This window comes from Dromiciops gliroides, chromosome 3, assembly GCF_019393635.1.
Source record: "Dromiciops gliroides isolate mDroGli1 chromosome 3, mDroGli1.pri, whole genome shotgun sequence".
In the NCBI taxonomy this organism is placed as follows: domain Eukaryota; kingdom Metazoa; phylum Chordata; class Mammalia; order Microbiotheria; family Microbiotheriidae; genus Dromiciops; species Dromiciops gliroides.
In genome coordinates, this window is record NC_057863.1 from 560,185,716 (window position 1) to 560,208,906 (window position 23,191).

The 23,191-nt window shown below is 34.5% G+C and overlaps 1 protein-coding gene across 1 annotated transcript in view; it reads right to left on the reverse strand.

Annotated features, from left to right (window-relative positions):
- DLG2 (discs large MAGUK scaffold protein 2) overlaps positions 1 to 23,191 on the reverse strand; it is a 2,692,860-nt gene that overhangs the window by 2,316,804 nt on the left and 352,865 nt on the right. Inside the window, exon 3 of the mRNA XM_043992745.1 lies at positions 22,656 to 22,804. Coding sequence (XP_043848680.1) covers positions 22,656 to 22,804 — 149 coding nt within the window. The remainder of the gene's footprint in view (positions 1 to 22,655; positions 22,805 to 23,191) is intronic.

Here is a 23,191-nt window from a genome sequence, read left to right on the forward strand (position 1 = left end):
CAAATCCTTCACGTTAAATGCAACATAGCATTATAGATTTAGAGGTAGAAGAGAACTTAGAGGCATTTGAATCCATCCCCCTAGTGTTACATTTGAAGAAACTGAGGAACAGGGATATTTGAATGACTTGCACAGGGTCACATACCTAGTGAATATTTGAGGTGAAAACTTAGGTTTTCCTGACCCCAAGTCCAGGGCCTTATCTTCTATACCATTCTGCCTAAGAATTCATAGGTTTATGTGATTGCCATTAGCATGAACTATCTCTCAATAGGACTAAGAGAACACCCAGGAAGTAATCAATTAATTAACCAATGAACTTAAGCACTTACTATGCGCCAGGCCCTATGCTAAACAATGGGGATACAAAAAAAGGCATAAAATAGTCCCTACCCTCAAGGGTAATGAGTCTAATCAAGGGTAATGAATCAAGGGTTCAATCTATTGAACCATTACTAGGATTATTAGAAATGGTTAGACCCCTAGGAAACGGGGATTAGATATCTCTAGAGTACCAAGCATTACAAGGTCATCACCAGGGGGCAGGTAAGTAGTCCACTGGATAAAGCACCTGCCCTGGATTCAGTAGGACATGAGGTCAAATCCAGCCTCAGACACTTGACACTGTGTGACCCTGGGCAAGTCACTTAACCCTCACTGCCCCACCAAAAAAAAATCATCATCATTATTGACGACAACCTTATTAGGAAAAAAGCAGTGGGCTAACTGCCAGTTAATTGGGATTTCTCCCTGCTAGAACATCACCTATAGCAAGATTTGTTAAATGAGCTAAAAAGTCAGTCTGTGGCTTTATTTTGGGGAAACAGTGAAAGAGGGGTTATTCAGCTGTCTCAATTTCCAGCAAGAAGTATTATGATTAAGGTAAAATAACTGGCCACAAAATATATCAAAAAGCATATCCAAGAATGATAATTGATCCTCTAGAGTCAGTCATGAATCTGATTCTCTGCACTTCCATTCAACCTCCAATCCCTTAGTAGGAGAGTACATCAATGCACAGGAAAGCACCATAGAGAATCCCCTGTATTATGCCTTCTGAGACATCTGGTATGCCATGTCTAGTTTGGGTACTAAATTTTAGGAAGAATAATGAGAAGTCAGATCATATTCAGAGGATGACAAATAAGATGGTAAGAGGACTCCAGATGATACCATTCAATGGTTGGTTGAAAGAATTAGGTATATATAGACTCTAAAGAAGGAAAAGCAAGGCAACACTTGATTGCTGTCTTTCAATATTTGAAGGATTTCACACACCAAATAAAAGGGGGGGGGGTGGAATTAGGCTTAATCCGAGACAATAGACCTGTAGAACCAGTAGGCTGCACCAGGAAATATTGAGTTCTTGATTAATGTAAGTCTTCCACCACAACCTGTATGACCATTTTTCAACAGTGTTGCAAAAGAGATTTCTGTTCAGATATAAATTGAACTAGAAGATTTCAGAGGTCACTTCAAACTGTGCAATTTAATTTTATTTCTTTTATTTTTAATTTATGAAATAAAATGAGCAATTCCATCACATAATAGAAGAAAAAAAGATGATTACACATGAAACTGCAAATCTATTATGTACAACTTGCTATTCCATTTAAATGCATAATAAAGTTATCATGTATTTTTTCCTTTTTTTCTTCCCCCCACCCTAGAGATTGCTACCATTAGACACAAACATGTGTGTATGTAAATCTATACATACTTCTATTTATCAGTTCTTTCCCAACTGTGCAGTTTTATGATTCTGTGACTTTATAAGGAGGCAGACTTTGACTAAAATAAAGAAAAATTTCCTAACAGCTGCCTCAGGGAGGTAGTGAGTTCCATGTCATAGGAAGTTCCAAACAAGAAAGGATGACCATTTTTAATATTGTAGACAAGATCCATACTTTGTGTTAGAATTGAAATAGATGCCTTTCAACTTAAATCCTCTATGACTTCTAAATTATCTTCAAATTCTTAAATGCTATCCATTTATAAGCCATTCTAAATCAATGAGCTTTCTAATTAATAGAGGGTTTACCCTCATTAAGAACTTATTATTTTCATTATCTTAGTAATCTCATCTTTTTTGATGGAGTTCAGATAGAAATGGTTACAGGACAAATGACCATCCAGCTATTATTCTTTTATATTTAATGCTCTGCAAATTACTGAAAAGGTACCTAAATAATATTTGTTACTGAATGAAAATTACTATAATTTCATTCTTCTCATCTTGAAGTTGAATGAAGATGAGAGAGTTTATTCTGCATTTTTTCCTTGGCACATAATAAGAATTGTATACTTATCAGTTCCAAATAACACTTCTATATTCTTGAGAAAAGTTCCTATGAGATGAAACTAGGTATTTCATGTGCTTTTCAGTATAGTCAAATGTTGTTATGTCATTTTTCAGTCATGTCTGATTCTTTATAACCCCATTTTGGGGGTTTCTTGGCAAAGATACTGGAATGGTTTTTCATTTTCTTCTCCAGCTCATTTTACATGATGAGGAAACTGAAGCAAACAGAGTTGAGTAACTTGCCCAGAGTCACACAGCTAGGAAGTAAGTGTCTGAGGTTAAATTTGAACTCAGGAAGATGAATCTTTCTGACTTTAGGCCTGACACTCTATCACCTAGCTGCCCAAATAGTCACACAAATGGATTATACATATACATATATATATATATACACATACATACACACATACACACATGTATACATACACATACATACATGTGTTATAATATAAAATCATCTAAAACATACATCTTTTTATATATATCATATAACAAATATGATGCTTTGGTATAACTCCCCCTTGAAAACTATTCTCAGTTCTATTCGAGTGATAATGGAATTACTGCTAGACAAAAATCATGATTATCTTAAATGGTCTCTCTGAAAGATGCCATGTAAAATATCAATCATTCTTGACATTATTGTGTTGGTAGTGTGTTTTAAATAGATCACAGTTTTCCATATGGACATCAAGGACTCTTGTATTCTCACTAAGCATAAATCTATTTTATATATTTATAGTAAAGTACTAAGCCATGTTTGTAAATCTGAGTTAAAGACATTGCAGTATTACAAAAATAAAGCATAAATGTTAGAGACGTTTCAGATGGTTTGTTTGAAAAGTAACAATAGTTAATTGCTCTTTATAACTTGTGGGTCTTTTTGGCCCATCCTTTTTCTATCTTCACTAATATATTGCTTTCTTATGTGTATACTTTTTGAAATGCTTTGTATAAAGTGCATAAATTTACAATTGTTCTTTATTTAGGGGAGGGGGAAGGTCCACTGGTGTTTTCATAGTTTATTCAGCAATATGTGATGCCTTCTCTTTTAAAAAAAGTAATATCAAGCTTGCAACAAAGGAAAAAAAAGTTTTACTAGCAATTCAAGGACTATAAGCATTTGAGGCAATAGATGGGTTTCTCATCCTGACCCAATACATTCCAGTTTTGCAAAGAAGCTGCCATTTTAGTTATCTCCCTTGACACAACCATCGTGTTGCCATTTAGATTAGCAGTATGCAAGGTTTTTATTTCATATTAGATCCAACTTGTCCTTTTGTTGTATTGCACTTCCAATCAAATAGACAAACAGCAATTGCCCACATCCTCCATCTTTGGGTTTCCTCTCTCCTTGAATTTCTTTGTTTCTCAAGCATCTCTGAAGTATTTTGGATTAATGTTGAATTTTTTGTATTGTTTGACTTATAACACCTTAGCTTCTTGGATTTTGCTTTTAATTGTTGATTAGGGGTAGTAATCATTTTTTTCATATTTTCATTGTCTGGATTCCATGCTCCATGTTTCTTAATCGTCTTTTATCTAGAAACATTATCTTAAAGCATCAGAAAGATGCTCCTATAATCTTTTAATATCTATCCAAATTTGTTATTTTTAAATAATCTTTATTGATATTTTCTTTTATATCATCATAATTTTCACAAGATCCTTTCACTGCACCTTCCAAAAAGCCATTCTATTTAACAAATAGTGGCTTTAGAAAACAAAAAGCATAAAATCAGCATAACTAAGCAATAAATCAAAAAACATCTGAAAATATGTGCCATGTACAAGACTTGGATACCTCTCATCTCTGTCAAGGGATGGAGTGGGAATGTCTTCTCAGTCTCACATTTTGAGTTAGTAGTTGTCCTTTATAAGTTTGGAACATTCCCTTGATTTTTATGATTCTCTTCACTTACATTGTTGTCATCATTGTGTACATTGCTTTCCTGACTCTGCTAATTTTATTCCACGTCATTTAGTGGAGCTGTGAAATACGAGTATTTTGGAAAGTAATTTAGAATTATGCAAATAAAATGACCAAAACGTACATGCCACCAACGAGATATGTGTCTATCATTTCACAATCTCTCCAAAACTCACTATTCCCATATATTTTCATCTTTGCTAATTTGCAAGGTGTGAAGTGAAATCTCAGGGTTGTTTTGATTTGAAATTCTATTATTAGTAGTAATTCAAAGCATTCTTTCATATGGTTGTTAGTAGTTTGCAATTCTCCTTCTAAGAAGTTTTAATTCATATCCTTTGATCTCTGATATATTAGGGAATCTACTGTGTATATACATTATTGTTTGTTATGGTTGTTGTTTAGTTGTCTCAGTTCCATACAACTCTTTGTGACTCTATTTGGGGTTTTCTTAGAAAAGATTCTAAAGTAGTTTGCCATTTCCTTCTCCAGCTCGTGTTATAGGTGAGGAAACTGAGGCAAACAGAGTTAAGTGGCTTGCCAATGGTCAGAGTTACTAAGGGTCTGCGGTTACATTTGAACTCAGATCTCCCTTATTTCAGGCACAGTGCTCTATCTACTGTGCCATCTAGATGTCCATGTATGTATATATGTATGTACATATATCTATTATATTGTGGTAAAAAAATATGAAAGTTTTTTAACAGTCGGTTAGGATAACTGAAAGACACTAGTTTTTTTTAAGGACCATCCTTTCGGGGAGGAGACCAACGGCATGAGCTACGCATGCCAGTCCGCCTGCTGCACACGTTGGACTGCCTGCTAGCACTCCACTTCCGGGGTGCGAGCTTAAAAGGCAAGGAGAAAACGGAAGTGGAACTTTTTTCCTGCTCTGCTGGTCTCCTGACTGCGCTGCACAGGCTGATGCTGATGAGAGTTTGACTGGGCCTGGCTCGAGGTTAGCAGCAGCACTCGCTTGACACGGTCTCTTTCTCCCCAAAGGTGGCCTTCTCTTTTGGTGAGTTTTATACGGAATATAGACTAAGCTTAGACTTAAGACGATTTGTATTGTGTTTCTACTTTCCTATCCTTCTAATCAACATCACCTTGTAACTACCATACAATAAAAGCTCTAACTAGAAAACCAGAAGCTTCTTCCATTTACTAGTCTGGGAGATAAATTAAGGGAAAGGTTAAAGAGGGGAGATTTATGATCTAATATCCAATTTTAAATCTCACAATATGTACATAAATCCTAGGTGTATTAGTTTTGATTGCAGAGAATCTCTTCAATTTTGTGTAATTCAAGTTATCTTCTTTAATTACCTTTTATTTGTTTGTTTTTGTTTGTTTTGTTTTGTTTTTTTAATGGGGCAATGAGGGTTAAGTGACTTGCCCAGGGTCACAGAGCTAGTAAGTGTCAAGTGTCTGAGGCCAAATTTGAACTTGGGTCCTCCTGAATCCAGGGCCAGTGCTTTATCCACTGTGCTACCTAGCTGCCCCAGTTACCTTTTATTCTTTGTTTTCCTACCAATAGCTGTAAGAGGTATATGATCAGCTTTTCTTTTCATTTTTTTTATAATATAATCTTTACCATTAGTGTCACGCATATATTTAAAATACATTGTGGAATGTGGTATGAGGTGTTGATCTAAGCCTAATTTCTACCACACTACTTTCCAGTTTTTTCTAATAATTTTTATCAAATAGGAAGTTCTTTCCTAAGAAATTTATATTTTCCAGTTTGTGCAAAAATGGTTTATTGAGTTCAATTGTTTCTGATTCTCCTGTATGCAATCTGTTCCATTGATCTCTCTATTTTTAACCAGTACCATATGGATTTTAATACAACTTCTTTGTAATATACTTTTAAGTCTTTCAGTGCTATTCATCTTTTATTGATGACTTTTCTTTATTCCTTCTTGATAGTCTAGATCTTTTATTTTCCCAAATTAATTTTATTATCTTATGAAGTTTTGTAAAGTATCCTTTTGATAACTTGCCTGGTATAAAGCATCAATATGGTATGACATCCAAATGGCAGACTAACTTGATTTGTATTATCATTTTTTTTATTGTATTGACACAACCCAGCCTTTAGCACTGTATATTCCTCCAGGTATTTAAGTTGTGTTTTTATTTATATAAGAAGGACTTTGTAATTTAATCTATATAAGGAATTTATGAGCTGTGGTAGAATGATCCCCATATATCTGATGCATTTTGTGGCTATTTAGAATAAGTATTACATTTCTATTATTGCCACTTGCATTGTTATTATTATATAGAAATGCTATTTATTTTTTAGCCTACATTTTGGTAGATTCTATTAACTTTTTTCAATAAAATTGAAATATGCCAATTCCTTAGGATTTTCTCAGCAAACCATAATATCAATAAATATGGATAGTCTTATCTCCTCTTTACCTAAATGCATGCCTTCAATTTCTTTCTCTTGTCTTATTGCTATTACTAATATTTCCAGAAATGTATCAAATAATAGTGGAGAGAAAAAACATCTTTGCTTTATTCGTATATACACAGGGAAATGTTCTAATGTATCCTCACTGCATATGATCTTGCTCAGTTTTAGATGGATGATTTTATATTAGAAAAGCTCCCTCTATGCTGATATTTTGTAGTTTGGTGTTTTTTTGTTTTTTACCATAAATGAGTGTTGTGCTTCATAAAAGGTTTATTTCTACATCTATTGAGATAATCATATGATTTGGGGAATTTATATTTTAATATAATCATTGTTTTTAATTTGTTATTAATGCTAACCCATCATTGCATTCATGATATAAATATTACATTGCATGAAGGATTTCTTAGCCTGTGTGACAGGATTTTCTTTAAAATTTTTTTGTTGATATTCATTATGTTGGTTTATAGTTCTGTGTTTTATTCTTCCCTGGTTTAAGTGTTAGGGCTATTCTGTGTTTGTGTCCTAAAAAGAATCCTATGAGGCATAATCTTAATTTTAAATAATAATGTGTCTAGTATGGGTATTAATTGTTCTTTAAAAGTTTGATAGAATTTTCCTTGGAATTCATTGGGACCAAAAGTAGTTTTTTGTTTTGTTTTCCTTTAGGGGATTCTTTACTAGAGAAGGAAATGACAAACCACTGTAGTATCTTTGCCATGAAAACTTCAAATGCAGTCATTAAGTTAGACATAACTGAAAAACAACTGAACATGAAGTTTCTTTATAACTAGTTCTTTTTCCTTTTCTGAGATTGAGCTATTTAAAAATCTGATCTTCTGTCATTTTGTGTATTTTACATTATTGAAGGTATTACTCTATCTCTTTTCTTTTTTGAGTTTTGTTAGGCTATAACTGTGATTAACAGGTTCTGATTTTTTAAAAATTTCTTCTAGTTTTGTTTTGATTTCACCTAGTCCATGTGCTATATAGTTGATTTAGTTTTCTAGCCTTTTCCTTTAAATCAGATTGTTTAAAGGTGTTTTTGGGGGGGAGGGGTTAATTTTTTTTTTTTTTTTTGGTGAGGCAATTGGGGTTAATTGACTTTCCCAGAGTCACACAGCTAGTAAGTGTTAAGTGTCTGAGGCTGGATTTGAACTCAGGTCCTCCTGAATCCAGGGCCGGTGCTCTACCCACTGCACCATCTAGCTGCCCCGTTGTCTAAAGGTTTATTCATTTTATTGGTATTTTCAAATAACTAGTTTTAAGTTTCTCATGACTTTTAAAATTTTGTTTCAAATTTATCTTCTAATTTTTAACATCTTGATTGTGTTTATTTTAATTTACTTAGTTTACAACTTTCTAATTTTTAAATACATACATAAATAGTTTATTACTTCTTTCCTTTGCAATTTCAACCATGTATATTTGTAGGAATATTCTTTTCCCCCAAGGAGTAATTTATGGTCCTACAAATTTTGTTATGTTATTTCATCATTATCATTTTTTCTAATAATTGTGAATTATTTATATAAATTATTACATGACCCACTCATCATTTAGGATTTCATTAAACCTCCATTTGGGTCTGTGCCTTTTGTTTGTGCTCCTTATTTTTACCCTGTTACAGTCTATAAAGGATATGTTTACTATTTCTGCCATTTAATATTAATTTGCAACTTCTCTGTAACCTAATATATGACAACTTTCTTGTAAAAGTTCCATATGGTGCTGATAAATATGTATATACTTTAGCAATCTCTTTTAGAAGACACAATGTTTTATCTCTAGTTTCTCCAGCAATGTATTCAGTTCTTTATTTTTACTTTTAATTATTTTTGACTTATCCAAAACAGAGAGATATTGAAAACTCCTGTGACTATTGTATGATTGTCTATGTCTTCTTGTACTTCATTTAAGTTTTCTTTTATAAATTTTGATGCTAAGGCACTTGGAACATGTAAGTTTGTTATTAATATTATGTCTATGGTTCCTTTCAGGATAATGTAGTTTCTTTGTTTATCCCTTTTTATGTTTTGAATATCTTTGCTTTTCTAACAGCAAGATTGCAACTCCAGTTTGTTTTTGTTGTTGTTGGGGCGTGGGGGGAGATATTCGCTAAATGCATAGCAACTTTTTTTTTTATTGCCTCATTTTTATTCTGTATATGTCTTTGGTTTTTAGGTGTGTTTCTTGTAAGCAATAAATTGTAAGGCTTTAGTTTTGTTTTGTTTTATCCAGTCTGCCACTCATATTTTAATGGTTTGTTTAATCCTTTCAAATTTAAATTTATCAGAGTTAGGCTTATAATTTTTCTCCATTCCTCACTAACATCTTTTCAAATTTTTTTTTTGCTTCTTCCTCTATAAATACTTTACCTTTTCAGTTATTTGAGCTTAATCTATTTTAAGATAACCCTATTACTATTGGCTCTCTTCCCCTCACCCTCAAGTCTATGTCTTCTTCCTATTTGTTACCTTTTCCCCTGGTTTTGTCTAATTGATTTATTAATTCCTTTTTTCTTGTTTGCTTTTACCTAGTTATTTAATTTCCCCTTCATTTTTACTTTTCAAGTAATCAAATAAAATCCCTATTCCTTCTCCTTCTATTTGTCTTGTTCATTTTTTTAAGATTTTGCTTGCTGTACCTTTTTTTTTTTTTAATGGGGAAAGAAGGGTTAAGTGGCTTGCCCACAGTCACACAGCTAGAAAGTGTTAAATGTTTGAGGTCACATTTGAACTCAGGTCCTCCTGAATCCAGGGCCAGTGCTTTATCCACTATGCCACCTAGCTGCCCCCTTGCTATATCTTTTTGAAAAGGATTTTTCTTCATTCTCTTCATTATTTATCTTCCCTTTCTGTCTATTCTAGACTTTCATTCTTTGATTCATGATCCTGAAGGAAATATTTTGTTCAAGTATGGTTTTCTTCCTAGAAATAATAAAAATTCCTCTGTCTATTGAAAGTCCTTTTTTCATTAATGATTAGACTCAGGTTTGCAGGATAGGTCACTGTGGTTCCATCTTGAGCTCCTCTGCTCTTAGAAATACTATATCCCATTCCCTCTCACAGTTTATGGTGGGTGAAGAATTGTCTTATGTTATTTGAATTTCCTTTCCTTTAAATTTAAATATCTTCTTCCTGGTCACTTGGAGATTTGTTGTTATCAGAATTGTTATATTTAAATACTATGTATCTTGAAATTTGCAGCATAGGCTTTTTAATTTTTGTTTTATTTTGGATGAAATTTGAGGATTCTTTCAACTGGTACTTTTTTTTTCCATGGTAAGAAGTTCTGAGCAGTTTTCTTATGCTATTTCTTGCATTAAGATGTTCGGGTTTTTTAGATGTCATTTTTTCAGGGAGAGCTATAATCCTTAAATTGTTTCTATGCATACTCTCTTCAAGATTAATGTTTTGCTTATATGTAAATCATGTTTTCTTTTAAAGTTATTGCTCTTTGCTTATCTTCTTCCATATTATCTTTCTGCAAATTTGCATTCCCAATCTATTTCTCTCTTTTGTTTCTTTGCTGAGATGCCACCAGGTTTTCAAGTATTTCAATTCTGCTAATTATAATTGTTACACAGGCCATAAATCCTACATGCATCATTTTCATTTCTCTTTTAAATCATTTAGTAACATCAAGTTATGGTCCCAAGCTTTCTTGGGAATTCACAGGGTCCTCTGATTTATCAGGTATTGGTTCATTTTCCTTTGACTTATAATGTTTATTCACAGATGGCTGGATCATTTTAGCTGATTTGGAGGCCATACTCCATTCTATTATTATCTTCCCTGTTGGGTTATCTTCTCAAATCCTAGGTCTTTAACTGAGTTTTCTTCCTGAGAGCTTTGGTAATTTCTGTTTTTTTCCCCCTTAGTTTGCCTTATTGCCCATTTTCTGATTCTTTTCACTTTGGTGGTAGTTTCCCCATGAGCTGCACTCAAAGACATTTCAGCTTCCTACCATAGGGAATTTATGGTTCTCTAGCCTTGCTCTCTGACCCAAAGTAATTTTGGGAGTCAACAGAACTGACCCCAGTTAGATACTGGGCTCTTTCCTGCAGGTTTAGTGGAGTGTCATACAACCACACACACACACACACACACACACACACACACACACACACACACACACACACACACACACGTCCTGCCTCAGTTCTCTGTTTCTCAGTTCTCTAATAGCACAGAATACTACCATGCTGCTGTCCCAGCCAGAACAAGCCTTTTGGTTTTTCCCTAAACAGAGAGAAGGGAGTGGGGGAAAAATAATCATATTGCAAACCAGTAGGTTGACTTATGCAGCCCTGCCCATGGGGTGGGGAAGGAAGTGTTGAATGAGCACATTAGGCATTAGGGATTAGACTCTTTTTCTATTATCTCTTTGGGATTTTACCTCATTTGAGTTCTTGTTATTCTTTCCATCCCACAATGGCTGCCTCTCAGTAATGTGGGAATTCTAATGTTTCTAATAATAAAGTCCCATAGATAGGATCTAAATGTGATTATTCCAGTATACTAATAGTCCCCACCATTTTTACTATTACACTAATTATCATTTCAGCACTATTAAACCCACGCCCCAAAAATATCATGTTCTTTCACCAGATTATTTTCAGGGCTGGTATGCATTTCCCCCCCTCCCCTTTAATGTGAACTTCTCAATGTCAAAAGGTTTCTGGTAGTATGAGACTTTTCTATCTAAGGCCATTTAGTTCAATCCCTTGCCCAAGACAAGTCAACTACTCTAACCTCATACTTCTATGATATCCCAAACAAAATAGTTTGTATTTTATTCTAGGTACAACAGGGAACTGCTGGAGTTGTTTGAGCAAGGGAGAGACATGGTCAAGTCAATATTTTAGAAACTTTAATTTAGCAGCTGTGGAGAATGAAAAAGGAAGGAAAGCATGATGGAAGGAAGGGAAGAAGAAAGAGAGAGAGGGAGGGAGGGAGAAAGAAAGGAAGAAAAGGAAGGAAGGAAGAAAGGAAGAAAAGAAAGGAAGGAAGGAAGGAAGGAAGGGAGGGAGGGAGGGAGGGAGGGAGAAAGGAAAGAAGGAAGAAGTGAGGGAAGGAAAGAGAAAGAAAGAAAGAAAGAAAGAAAGAAAGAAAGAAAGAAAGAAAGAAAGAAAGAAAGAAAGAAAGAAAGAAAGAAAGAAAGGAAGGAAGGAAGGAAGGAAGGAAGGAAGGAAGGAAGGAAGGAAGGAAGGAAGGAAGGAAGGAAGGAAGGAAGGAAGGAAGGAAGGAAGGAAGGAAGGAAGGAAAAGAAAGAATCCTTTAACAGGCGGATTCTTAAACTTCTGTGGTACCCTTCTGACAGTCTGATGAAACCAATAGATTCCTCAGAATAAGTTTTTTTTCAATGTATAAAACAAAATACATAGAATTACAAAGGAACTAATTCTATTGAAATACAACTTTCCAATTTTTTTCCTAAGTTCACAGGCCCCAGGTTAAGAACCCCTGCCAAGAAGATAAGCAATCATCACCTATTACCTTCTGTAAATGGCAAAAACACAGTTGTATTCCATCCATTCCATTTTATACAAAGATTATTAATGAGCTAACAGCATCTGTGATTAATGGTATCAAAAGCTGCTACTCATTTAAATATACAAGGAAGAATGTCAAACTATATCACCTCATTTTAGCTCATAATGGCCTCATATTCTTCCTACATAATAAGTACTTTAAAAGGATATGGTGATCTGCTAACGACCACAATTCATAAAACATTTTTGTCATGCTTAACCGCCTCCTTCACAGTGTTTCCCAAGACTAGGAACTCTTTTTTTCTCTGAATCCAAATTAGAAGAGACTAAAGGGTATGTTTCTAGCCCAGTATGCATAAACTTGAGAATTAGAGCATCTTTCATTCATGTGAATAGGAGTCTGATCAGTAAAGTTATGTTAGCAGTATCAATGCTAAATGTCCTTGAGCCATGCCTCCACATGCCTCCCTCTCTACTCCCACACCACCCAAAAAGCATAACCTTAGCAAAGATGAGGTCAGATAATTCTAGTAAGTATGAATATTATCCCATTTCATCATCATTTGGAATATATTAAGTAGTAAAGTGAAGTGGTATCACCTCTATGGAATATACAGTATCACAGCAGAAACTACACTAGTTGAAAGGTGAGATGAGGTAAACCCTAAGAAGTTTACTGTAAATTATTCATAGATAATTTACATTAGATGAGTTAATGTTACTTTTTAGCAAAGCAGTTTACAGTGAGTGAGCTTCATTAAACAATTAGTTTCACAGATTTCTAATTTCTTTTGCAAGTTAGGAAGTGAATGCATTTTGTACATGTAATATAATTTTTTTTTAAATCAAGTTACTACTCATGAAATGTGGCACCCTGTAGATTAATACCTACTATTTCTGACCTAGGTTTTGCCACAGAAAAACTGGGTGACACTGGACAAGTCATCATCCACTAGACTGTAAGCTCCTTAGGCCAGGGAGTAATTACTTTTTTCCTTTGTATCTTCAGTGCCTAGCATTGGCTTCCATCTTTCCTCACCAAAACCTAAGTACTTTGCTGACCTTTCCATCTGTCATGAACTAAATATAAACGTGAGCCTTCATTTATTTACTTTCTCAAATGATAATGTGAGCTCCTTAAGAAAAGGGATTATATCAGTTTTCTATTTATATACCCAACCCTTTGCAAAGTGCTGAGGATATAGAGCAGATTTGTTGTTCAGTCATGTCTGACTCTTTATGGCCTCATTTGGGGCCTTGTCGGCAAAGATACTGGAGGGTTTTGCCATTTCTTTTTCTATCTCAGATGAGGAAACTGAGACAAACAGGCCTAAGTGACTTGCCCAGGGTCACACAGCTAGTAAGTGTCCGAGGCTGAATTTCAACCCCAAAAGATGAGTCTTCCTCACTCCAGGTCCAGCACTCTATCCACATCACTAAATGCTTTTTTGTTCCATTTTCCTCTTACCCTGGCCAAGATTTTCTGGCATTCAGAACTATGCCACAACACTGGGGACCTGCTTCCTCCCCACTCCTTCCCCTCTACCATGAAGCTTTGAAATTTCATTTTGTTTAGCATAGTGCCTGACATATAAGTTCTTTTTTTCTTTTCTTTTCTTTTTTTTTTTTGGTGGGGCAATTGGGGTTAAATGACTTGCCCAGGGTCACACAGCTAGTAAGTGTCAAGTGTCTGATGCTGGATTTGAACTCAGGACCTCCTGAATCCAGGGCCAGATAAGTTCTTAATAAATGCTTATTTTCTTTCTTCCTTCTCTTTCATTCCATACCAATGCACTGGTGATGTTGTGGTAAATTGTTCCAATCATTTTGGAAAACAACTGGGCATAAGCAAGAAGAGTTACCTAAGTGTTCATACCCTTTGGACTAATATCATTCTGTGCATGTAACCCAAAGAGGTCAAAGATAGAAATACAGTTCCCATATATGCTGAAATATCCAGAGGAACATATTTTATACTGTGTATGTGTATGTAACCTTCTTACACCTATCACCTACATGTGGGCCTTATTACCATTGTACTCTAAGATTGAGTATTCTTTCCATGGCTACCAAGTAAATTTGTGGGATATAGCCTAGGTTTGGAGGTAGAATGTTTCATAGAAACTCTTCCAACATAATAAATCCCTTTGCTGAGAGCTAATTCTGTCTGTTGGATGATTACACACAGGCAGCATGCTCATGAGGCTTGTGGGCTATAGTTTTAGAAGTATATACCTAAAAGTTTACCTCTAGAACTTAAGGGAACAGCCACCCTATTGATACTCAACCCACAAATATGAGAAAGAGTAAGGGGAGCAGCCCAAGGGAGTTAATGCAAATGTAGTAGAGAGATGGCTATTAATGTAATGGAATATTATTTCAACATAAAACTTTTAAATATGAGACATTCAGAGAAATTTAGGAAGATACAAGAACTGATATAGGGAAGAGAAAGCAGAACCAGGAAAACAATATAAATAATGATGATGATAATGTAAATAAAAACCATACCAAAATTCATCAGAACTAAGATTAAATACAATGACCTATTTCCAAAGGAGAGTTGATGGAACACCATTAGAAAAGTCATTAACCACAGATGAGGAATACTATATAATCCATAAGAAATTGTGGCTATGTCTACTGTTCTTTCTTAACTTTTCATTATTATATGAGCAAAGTCTATAGTGTGATACATAAGGAACTGAATGTAATATAAAAAAATTAATTCTTCAAAAGCAATAAATGTTACATCTAAAAACTCTTTTTAAAAAAAGTTCCATTGGTAACCTATAGCAATGTCCAAAAATATGTGTCTTTTTAATTTCTAAATGCATTACCTCTCTATCTGGAGTTGGGTCATATGTCATCTTCATTCTTTTGGACTTGTGGTTTATCATGGAATTTATCAGAATTCTAAACATGTTTCAAAGTTGTTTCTATTTACAATATTATTACTGTATAAATTGTTCTAGTTCTGCCCAATTTGTTCTGAATAAGTTCATAGAAGTCTTCATATTTTATTCTGAAATTGTCTAATCATTCCTTGTGAAAATAATATCCCATTACATTTACATAATAGTTTTTGGTTAGCCATTTTCCAGTAGGAAGAAACCCCCTTTGCTTCTGATTTGCTATAAATATTTTTGTGTATATAAACCCTTGTTTTCCTTCTTTGATTTCTTTTGAGTGTAGGCCTAGTCATGGTATATCTGAGTTAAATGGTATGCATAGTTTGGTAACTTTCTGGGCATAGATCCAAATTGCCTTTCTAAATGGCTAAACTAATCATAGCTCCACCAACACTGCACCAGTATACCTGCTTTCCTACAAGCCCTCCAACAATTGTCATTTTCCTCTTTTGTCATCTTTGCTGTCTGATAGAGATGAAATGGAACTTTGAAGTTGCTTCAATTTGCACTTACCTGATTATTAATGATTTAGAGCCATTTTCATATGATTGATGATAGCTTGTTGTTGTTTTTTTCCTCTGAAAATTCCCTGCGCATATACTTTTTTCATTTATCTATTGGGTAATTGCTTAGTCTTATAAATTTGAATGAGTTCTTTGTATGTCTCAGATACGGAGCCTTTGTCAGAGAAAATTGTTAGTATCTGCAAGAATTTTTCCTACTTCCTTGTTTTTCTTCTACTTTTTACTATATTTCATTTGATTATATAAAAGGTTTTTATTTGAATATAATCAAAATTGTCCATGTTTTCTTGTGTGACTGTCACTTTTTTGATGATGAAATATTTTCCATTCTATAGATCTGATAGGTAACTTATTCTTTGTTCATGTAATTTGTTTTTGATGTGACCTTTTATATACAGATCACACATACTTTTGGAGTTTATCTTGGTGTATGGTATGAGGTATTGGTCTAAACCTAATTTCTATGATATTGCTGTCCAGTTTTCAGAGAAGATTTTGTCATAAAGAAAGTCAGATTCCCCAGTAATTGGGTTCTTTGGGTTTATAAAATGTTATGCTATGGTGTTTACTTGATTCAATGTATTGTATACTTAATCTGTTCCATTTCTTTTAAACTTTTTTAGACAGTACCAAAGCATTTTAGAGATTACTGCTTTTATACCACAGTTGGATGTGATACTGGCAGACCCTCTTCCTTCCCAGTTTTTTCATTATTACCCTGGAAATTCTTGACCTTGAATTATATAATATTCATATTATTATAAGAATTTCATTATTATTCTTCCAGTTCCATAAAATTATCTTTTGAGAGTTTTATTTGAATAGAATTGAATAGGTAAATTAATTTAGGTAATACTATCATTTCTATTATATTGGTTGGCCTATCCACAAGTAATTATTGTTTCTCTATGCAAAATGGCCTTTTCTCAATCCTCATCTTTCTTGACCTCTGCACCTTTGATACTGTTGATCACCTCCAACTGGATACTCTCTCTTTTCTAGGTTTGTTAACACTGTGCTTGCCTGATTCTTCTCCTACCTATATATTTCTCCTCAGTGCCCTTGCTGAGTTTAGCTTGTAAGCATGGATATTCCCCCACAGCTCTTTCTGGGTCCTCTTCACTTTTCCTTCTATACTGTCACACTTGGTGATTCCATCAGTCCCATGGTCCAGTTATTATCTCTATGCAGATGGTTTCCTGATCTGTATAGCCAGCCTTACTGTCTCTCCTAAGTGATAGCCCTGCATCACCAACTACCATTTGGAAGTCTCAAACTACCCACAGGCATTTTAAACTCAAAATGTGCTTTCTTTCCTTATTATTACAGTTTGTACAGAATTAGAATTAAATGTTCTTTGAGCATTTGATAGAATTTGTAAATACATCTGATCCTAGAATTTTCCCCCTTTGGGGAAAAATTGTTTGTTTGGGTTATTTTTTTCTGATACCAAGTTATTGAAATCACCTATTTCTTCTATTAATCTAAATATTATGTATTTTAAAGGCTTCCCCTATTTTAGATATATTCTCCAAAAAGACAACATGCCTCCTAACTGGCCACATCAGATCTACATTCAGTTTCTTACATATCCCTTGGAAAGGAGTCTTCATTACAATAATGTATCTCTTTCTCTGGGAGTCAGTAACAGTATAATAAGAAGTCCTTATACTTGTAGGAATCTGTAGCTATTTTTCATTGCTCCATGGGGAATGGGATGCTGCTTTCTCCTCAAAAAGTTGAAAATCGACCACTATAGACAGTCAAGTACTTAGTGTAGGGATCCAGTAGTTCAAAGGCTTATTGTCCTTTTCACATGAGTCACATTTTCCTAACTTATCTGCTTTTTGATAGTGGCTTTCATTCTCCTTCAATTCCTCAGGCTCTTTTGCTAGTTTGTTCCCTTCTATTACTTCTTATAATACATCTAGCAACTCTTCATTCTCTCTCATAAGTCTGAATATAGAATGGCATTTATCAGTTCCTTCTACCTTTTCCACAAGCAGAAAAAATAATCTTATATTATATATATATATATGTATATATATATATATGTATATATATATATATATGTATGTGATGATCTCTTCCAAGAGGAATACAAATATAGCATAAGCTTGGGCGGTCACAGGAATAGGGCTTTCAGCTTCCATATCTCCTTCCATATCTCATATGCTCATCTATGCACTCTCTTCTTATACTTGTCCCTTGTCAGTAGGGACTGTTTCATAGTAGGTTCTTAAATAACACTTGACTGATGGATTGATTGGTAGTTATATTGTAAGTAATCTTCCCAAGACATATATGACCAATAATTAGCACTAGCCTCTTAACTACTAGATGCAATCATAAGATACCAAATGAACCACAAAGACCAGATATTTTACAATCATTCTTTTCTTCTATGCTTTTTGCTATTATTAAGCAGTCTTCTTATTTTTATGAATTTATTCATCATACTTAATCTCATGAGTTCCTAAGCACTCATAGACTAATAAAAAACCAGAATGAGGTAGTGGTAAAAATGTTGGCATTAAAGTAAGAATACTAAGGATAGAATGCTGGCTCCAATACTAACAAGTAATAGTCAAATAATTTATCCACCCTGAGTCTATTTCCTCATCTATAAAATGGAAACAATAAAATTTGTACTACCTTCTCACAAAGCTGTTATAAGTAAAGTTCTTCATAAATATTTTTTTTTTCTCACAGTTTCCCAAGTTTTATTGCAATACTGTGAGTGACCACAGGGAGAGAACCAGAATACTGGAAATTGCTCTCTCTAATAAGGAAAGGAAAGACAGTTGTATTTATAGTATGGATAAATTGGTTATCAGTCTCATTATAAAAATCTCCACGTTAGGGAGATACAGGGGAGAGCCTGTCCTACTTATTATAATAATCTCCTCCTTTGGGAGGTACAGGGGAAGGCTTATCCTAATTTGGAGTTCCTGGGGTCCTACGCCAACCCCCGAGGTGGGTACCTTTTTCCGTGGAGGTGTGTTTTTAGGGTTTACATGTCATAAGGTGAATCTGGGAACAAATTTGGCCATTTCTGCACATGTCTCTTTCTGGTTCCCATTCTTAGTTTCAAAACATCTTCATTTATCATTTATTTCTAGTCTAAGTTTCTATAGCCTGTCAATGTATCATTGTTATAGTCTTAGACCTTCACAGCCTAGTTCCCTCTGTTCCCGCTGTGGGTAGTTCTTCATAAATCTTAAAGTGACAAATCATTATATATTACTTTTATTATTGTTGCTTAAGCTAGTCTGTCCATTCCTTTCTAGTTCTGTACAAAAACAACGTGATTCAGAAATAAAGAGTCAGAGAACCTGGGTTAAATTCCTAGCTGCTGCACTTATTACTCGCATGACCTTGTTCAAGTCACTTAACCACCGTGAGCCTGAGATTCCTCATTGATAAAATGAATTTGGGCTAGATGCCCTCTAAGATTTCTTCTCTCTCACACCTGTGATCTTATGATCATATCAATTATTTTATAAATCAAAGAATCACTTTGATCTCCTATCTGGACCTCAGTTTCCCCATCTGTATGATAAAGACATCAGTATACAGGTCCTTTAATTTTCCTTCCAGATCTAAATATAAAATCCTATAATCTTTTATAAATTCTAGAGTCAATGCTTATATATAGGTTTTCATTGAAGTTTGGGGATACACATGTATGTATGTGTATATGCGCATATATGTGTATATGTGTGTATAAATACATACATACTAGGAAAGACATGCTTAATCTGAAATATATCAAGAAGAGAGCAACAAAGATTGAGACAGGACTTAAAAACCACTCATCAATCCATCAGTCAATTAACAAACATTTATTAAGTGCTCACTATGTTAGAGACACTATACTAAGTACAGGGTAAGCAAAGAAAAAAGTGAAACTACCCCTGCCCTCAAAGAGTTTTAGTCTAATGAGGGAGAGGCAGCATTTCTGTATATGAGTATAATTAGGTTTGTGTCAAATGAATACAAGGTAGTTTTGAGGGGGGGGACTCAGAGTTGTTGGGGGGGGGGGTTATCCAGCAAAAGCTTAATGAAGAAGGTGGTACTTAAGCTGAGCAATCAAAGCAAACAAGCATTGGTTAACCCCCTTTTCTTTCACAGGCTTCATATTAGGCACTTCAGGTACAAAAACAAAAACAAAAACAAAATGGGTCCTGCCCTCGATGAGACTGGCCTTGGACAAATGACATATGGCCACAGGAGTAAATAGTAAATGCGTACAAAGTAAGTATAATTAGAACTCTCCAGAAGGTAAATGGGCTTCCTTGGAAGGTATCACAGAATCACATAATATCGGAATTGGAAGGAATTTCAGAAGCTATCCAATCCAGTGTGTGCCTGGACAAGCATATTCAAATGATTGATGATCTCATTGATTTGAGCACTCTCTTCAATTATATAGATTGGAATCCATCCATGCCCTCCCATCCTGTGTGGTGTTTCTCATAAGTTAGCCACAAGAGATCTACCTATATACTTGAGGCCTCCCTAATTTTTTTAGACATCTCCAGTACAGTAGTTAATCATGCAGGCTGTCCATCAACCATTCCTCACCCTTGCCACATGACCAGCTCAACTTTTCTTGCTATTAAACACTTCCTCAGTGACACTTTTTATAAATGGTCTTTGAGGTTCTTCATTAGTTATATATTGCAATCTGTTCAAACCTCCCATGCATTTCTCCACTGCCTGTTGTGTGAAATTCACTTTTAATTATTCAAGGACTATTGTATTCCATGTCTTACTGCTCTACATCAATGCCAATAGACTATTGGCATTTAAAATATAGGTCTTTCTTTCCATGGGACCATTAAAGGAATTTGGCGATTTTTTAAGGTGATCTAGCCTATACATTTCTTCTTGTTCAATTTGGATAAACTTCTTGTTCAGCTGGATCCAATTTGCTGTTTATATTTTCTGTTTCAGATATAAATACTGATGGAAAAGCTCTATGGGCTACCACATGATTTATTTCATAATCTAGACAATAGATAATCTTAATCTACCTATTCCTTCCTATGTGTATAGAATAATCAAGCAAAACTTTTTTGGGTGATTACAGATCTTCTCCAGGAGATTCCTCAATGTCTTGGGACCTAAAACAATGAACATAATGATTCAGGGAAAGCAGGGGCAAAGGGCCACTGGAAGAACTCACCATCCACTGAGAATCCCTTTTTATCTCGGATTATGCACTTGATCTCTTCCATCACAAGGGCAAACACCTTTGCTGAGCATATAGCTCTTTATTTTATGTCTTACTTGATATTTATAAGCAGAGAATTATTGACTAAGTTATTTCTATCAATTTATTTCTGTTGTTATATCTTTGAAGAAATTTTGAATGCTTTTATATATGCATATCATATATGTATGTACATATTTTGTGCATATATATATTGTATGTGTACATTTTCCAACACTTCCTTCCCCACAATACCTGTATAGTCATTCATCTGTTATTTGACAGTCTCCAATGAATGGGAACCAACTAATTTCTAGGGTAAATGATGATGATGATATTTACATAATGCTTTAAGATTTGCCAAACACTTTAAAATATTATCTCATCTCAGGTAGGTATAATTATATATATATATATATATATATATATGTGTGTGTGTGTGTGTGTGTGTGTGTGTGTGTATACACATATATACATATATATGTGTGTGTGTATTTATATGAGTGTATGTATTTATACATTTATATCTATTATTTTTTTATAGATAGAGATTAAGTGACTTGCCCAGACTCAGCAAGAGTCTTTGGCTAGATTTGAACTTGGATCTTCCTGATACATGTCCAGTGCTCTATCCACTATGCCACCAAACTTTTCCTTCTACTTTTGGAAAGCTCTCATTATAAGGAAGTGTTTCTTTCCATTAGTCCCATATTTGCTCTTTGTGATACTGATTCATTGGTCCTGCTCCTCTAAAGGGTCAAGGAGAATTAATATAATTCCTCTTCTATATCACCTTACATATGGCTATCATCCCCTTCCACTGCATTCAATCTTTTTCATTCGAGGTTAAACATCCATCTTCAAACAGCATGTGCTTAGGGTCTACTACTGGTTGCCTTCCTCTGGAAATTCTGTGGTTCATTAATTTCCTTCTTGAAATATGGTGCCGAGTGGGGCAGCTAGGTGGCACAGTGCATAAAGCACCGGCCCTGAATTCAGGAGGACCTGAGTTCAAATCTGGATTCAAATACTTGATACTTACTAGTTGTGTGACCCTGGGCAAGTCACTTAACCCTCATTGCCCTGCCCCCCCCAAAAAATTATATGGTGCCCAAGAAATAAGCATAAACTTCAGATGTGGTCTGACCAAGGCAGAGTATAGCAGAACTATAACCTTCAAAGTCCTGACATTATTTCTCCCTTAATGCTTCCTAATTTCACAATATCTTTTTTAACTGCCATATCACCTTACTAACTTGTGTTGAGCTTGCATTCCATTAAAATCACTGTATTTTTTTCAGATGAATTACTATCTAGTCATGTTCCCTGTCTTATACTTGTGTCCAAATAATCAACTTTCCACGTATCCTAATAAAATTCACCTCATTAGAATCAGTAAAACTTTATAGTCTATTATTTTTTGGCTCCTGACTCTCTCATTTGCATTACTAGAAAACTGTGTAGAAATAAAACCATATGACCCACTGCCACATTTCCATAATATACTAATTAATGTACTAATAACATAATATAAAGAATAAAATGATGTTTACAATTAATCATGATCATATGAACATCTAACAAGTTAAAACATGCAATCATTGGTAAAAAGGATGAATGAATTTTCCATCCATCTTCAAGTGGCACCTCAATAACTACTTGGAGATGCTGTAGAGAAAAGTCTACTCAGATATGGGTTGGTTTAAATGACTTCTGGGATTCCTTCCAGCTCTGACATTCAATGTCATAATCATTGGAATAATTATCATCATTGCCATCATATGACTACCACTACCACCAATAGGTCCCCAAATCATTTACCTTTTTCAGCAGTTTTAAAAGCTTACCTCCACTGAAGCTTGTTGAAGACTTTCATGGGGTGACACAAGAAAGGTTTTCTTTTCTAATTTCTCTGCAACTTGATTTGCTTCTTGTATTTTCTGTTCACAGCTTTTCTGAGAGTTTAACAGGGTTACCTCATAAAATTCTTGAATATCTGTAAAGAAAATTTAGAGGAGGAAATTGGACTTGGTATACATAACTTCATAAATATGCCATGCCCAGTGTAAATTTGCACACACTGAAAAATTTACTGATGAAGAGAACTAAGCAAAGTTGAATCCCCAGAGGAAAACCAACATGGAAATTAAGGTTGTAAGATAACATGGGAAACTGACATACTGTTCTTCTAAAGGCATTGGCCAGTGATTATTAGATATCTAGATGAAGGGCATGGGAAGGAAGCATTTGCACAAATTCAATACATAGGTTAAGATCCAAACAAATTGAAATTTTATCAAAAAAAGGAAATTAGAGACCAGTCAAACATAAAGCAGGAATCTAATTTTAAATTCATTTATATTGGCATAGAAAAGTCAAAAAA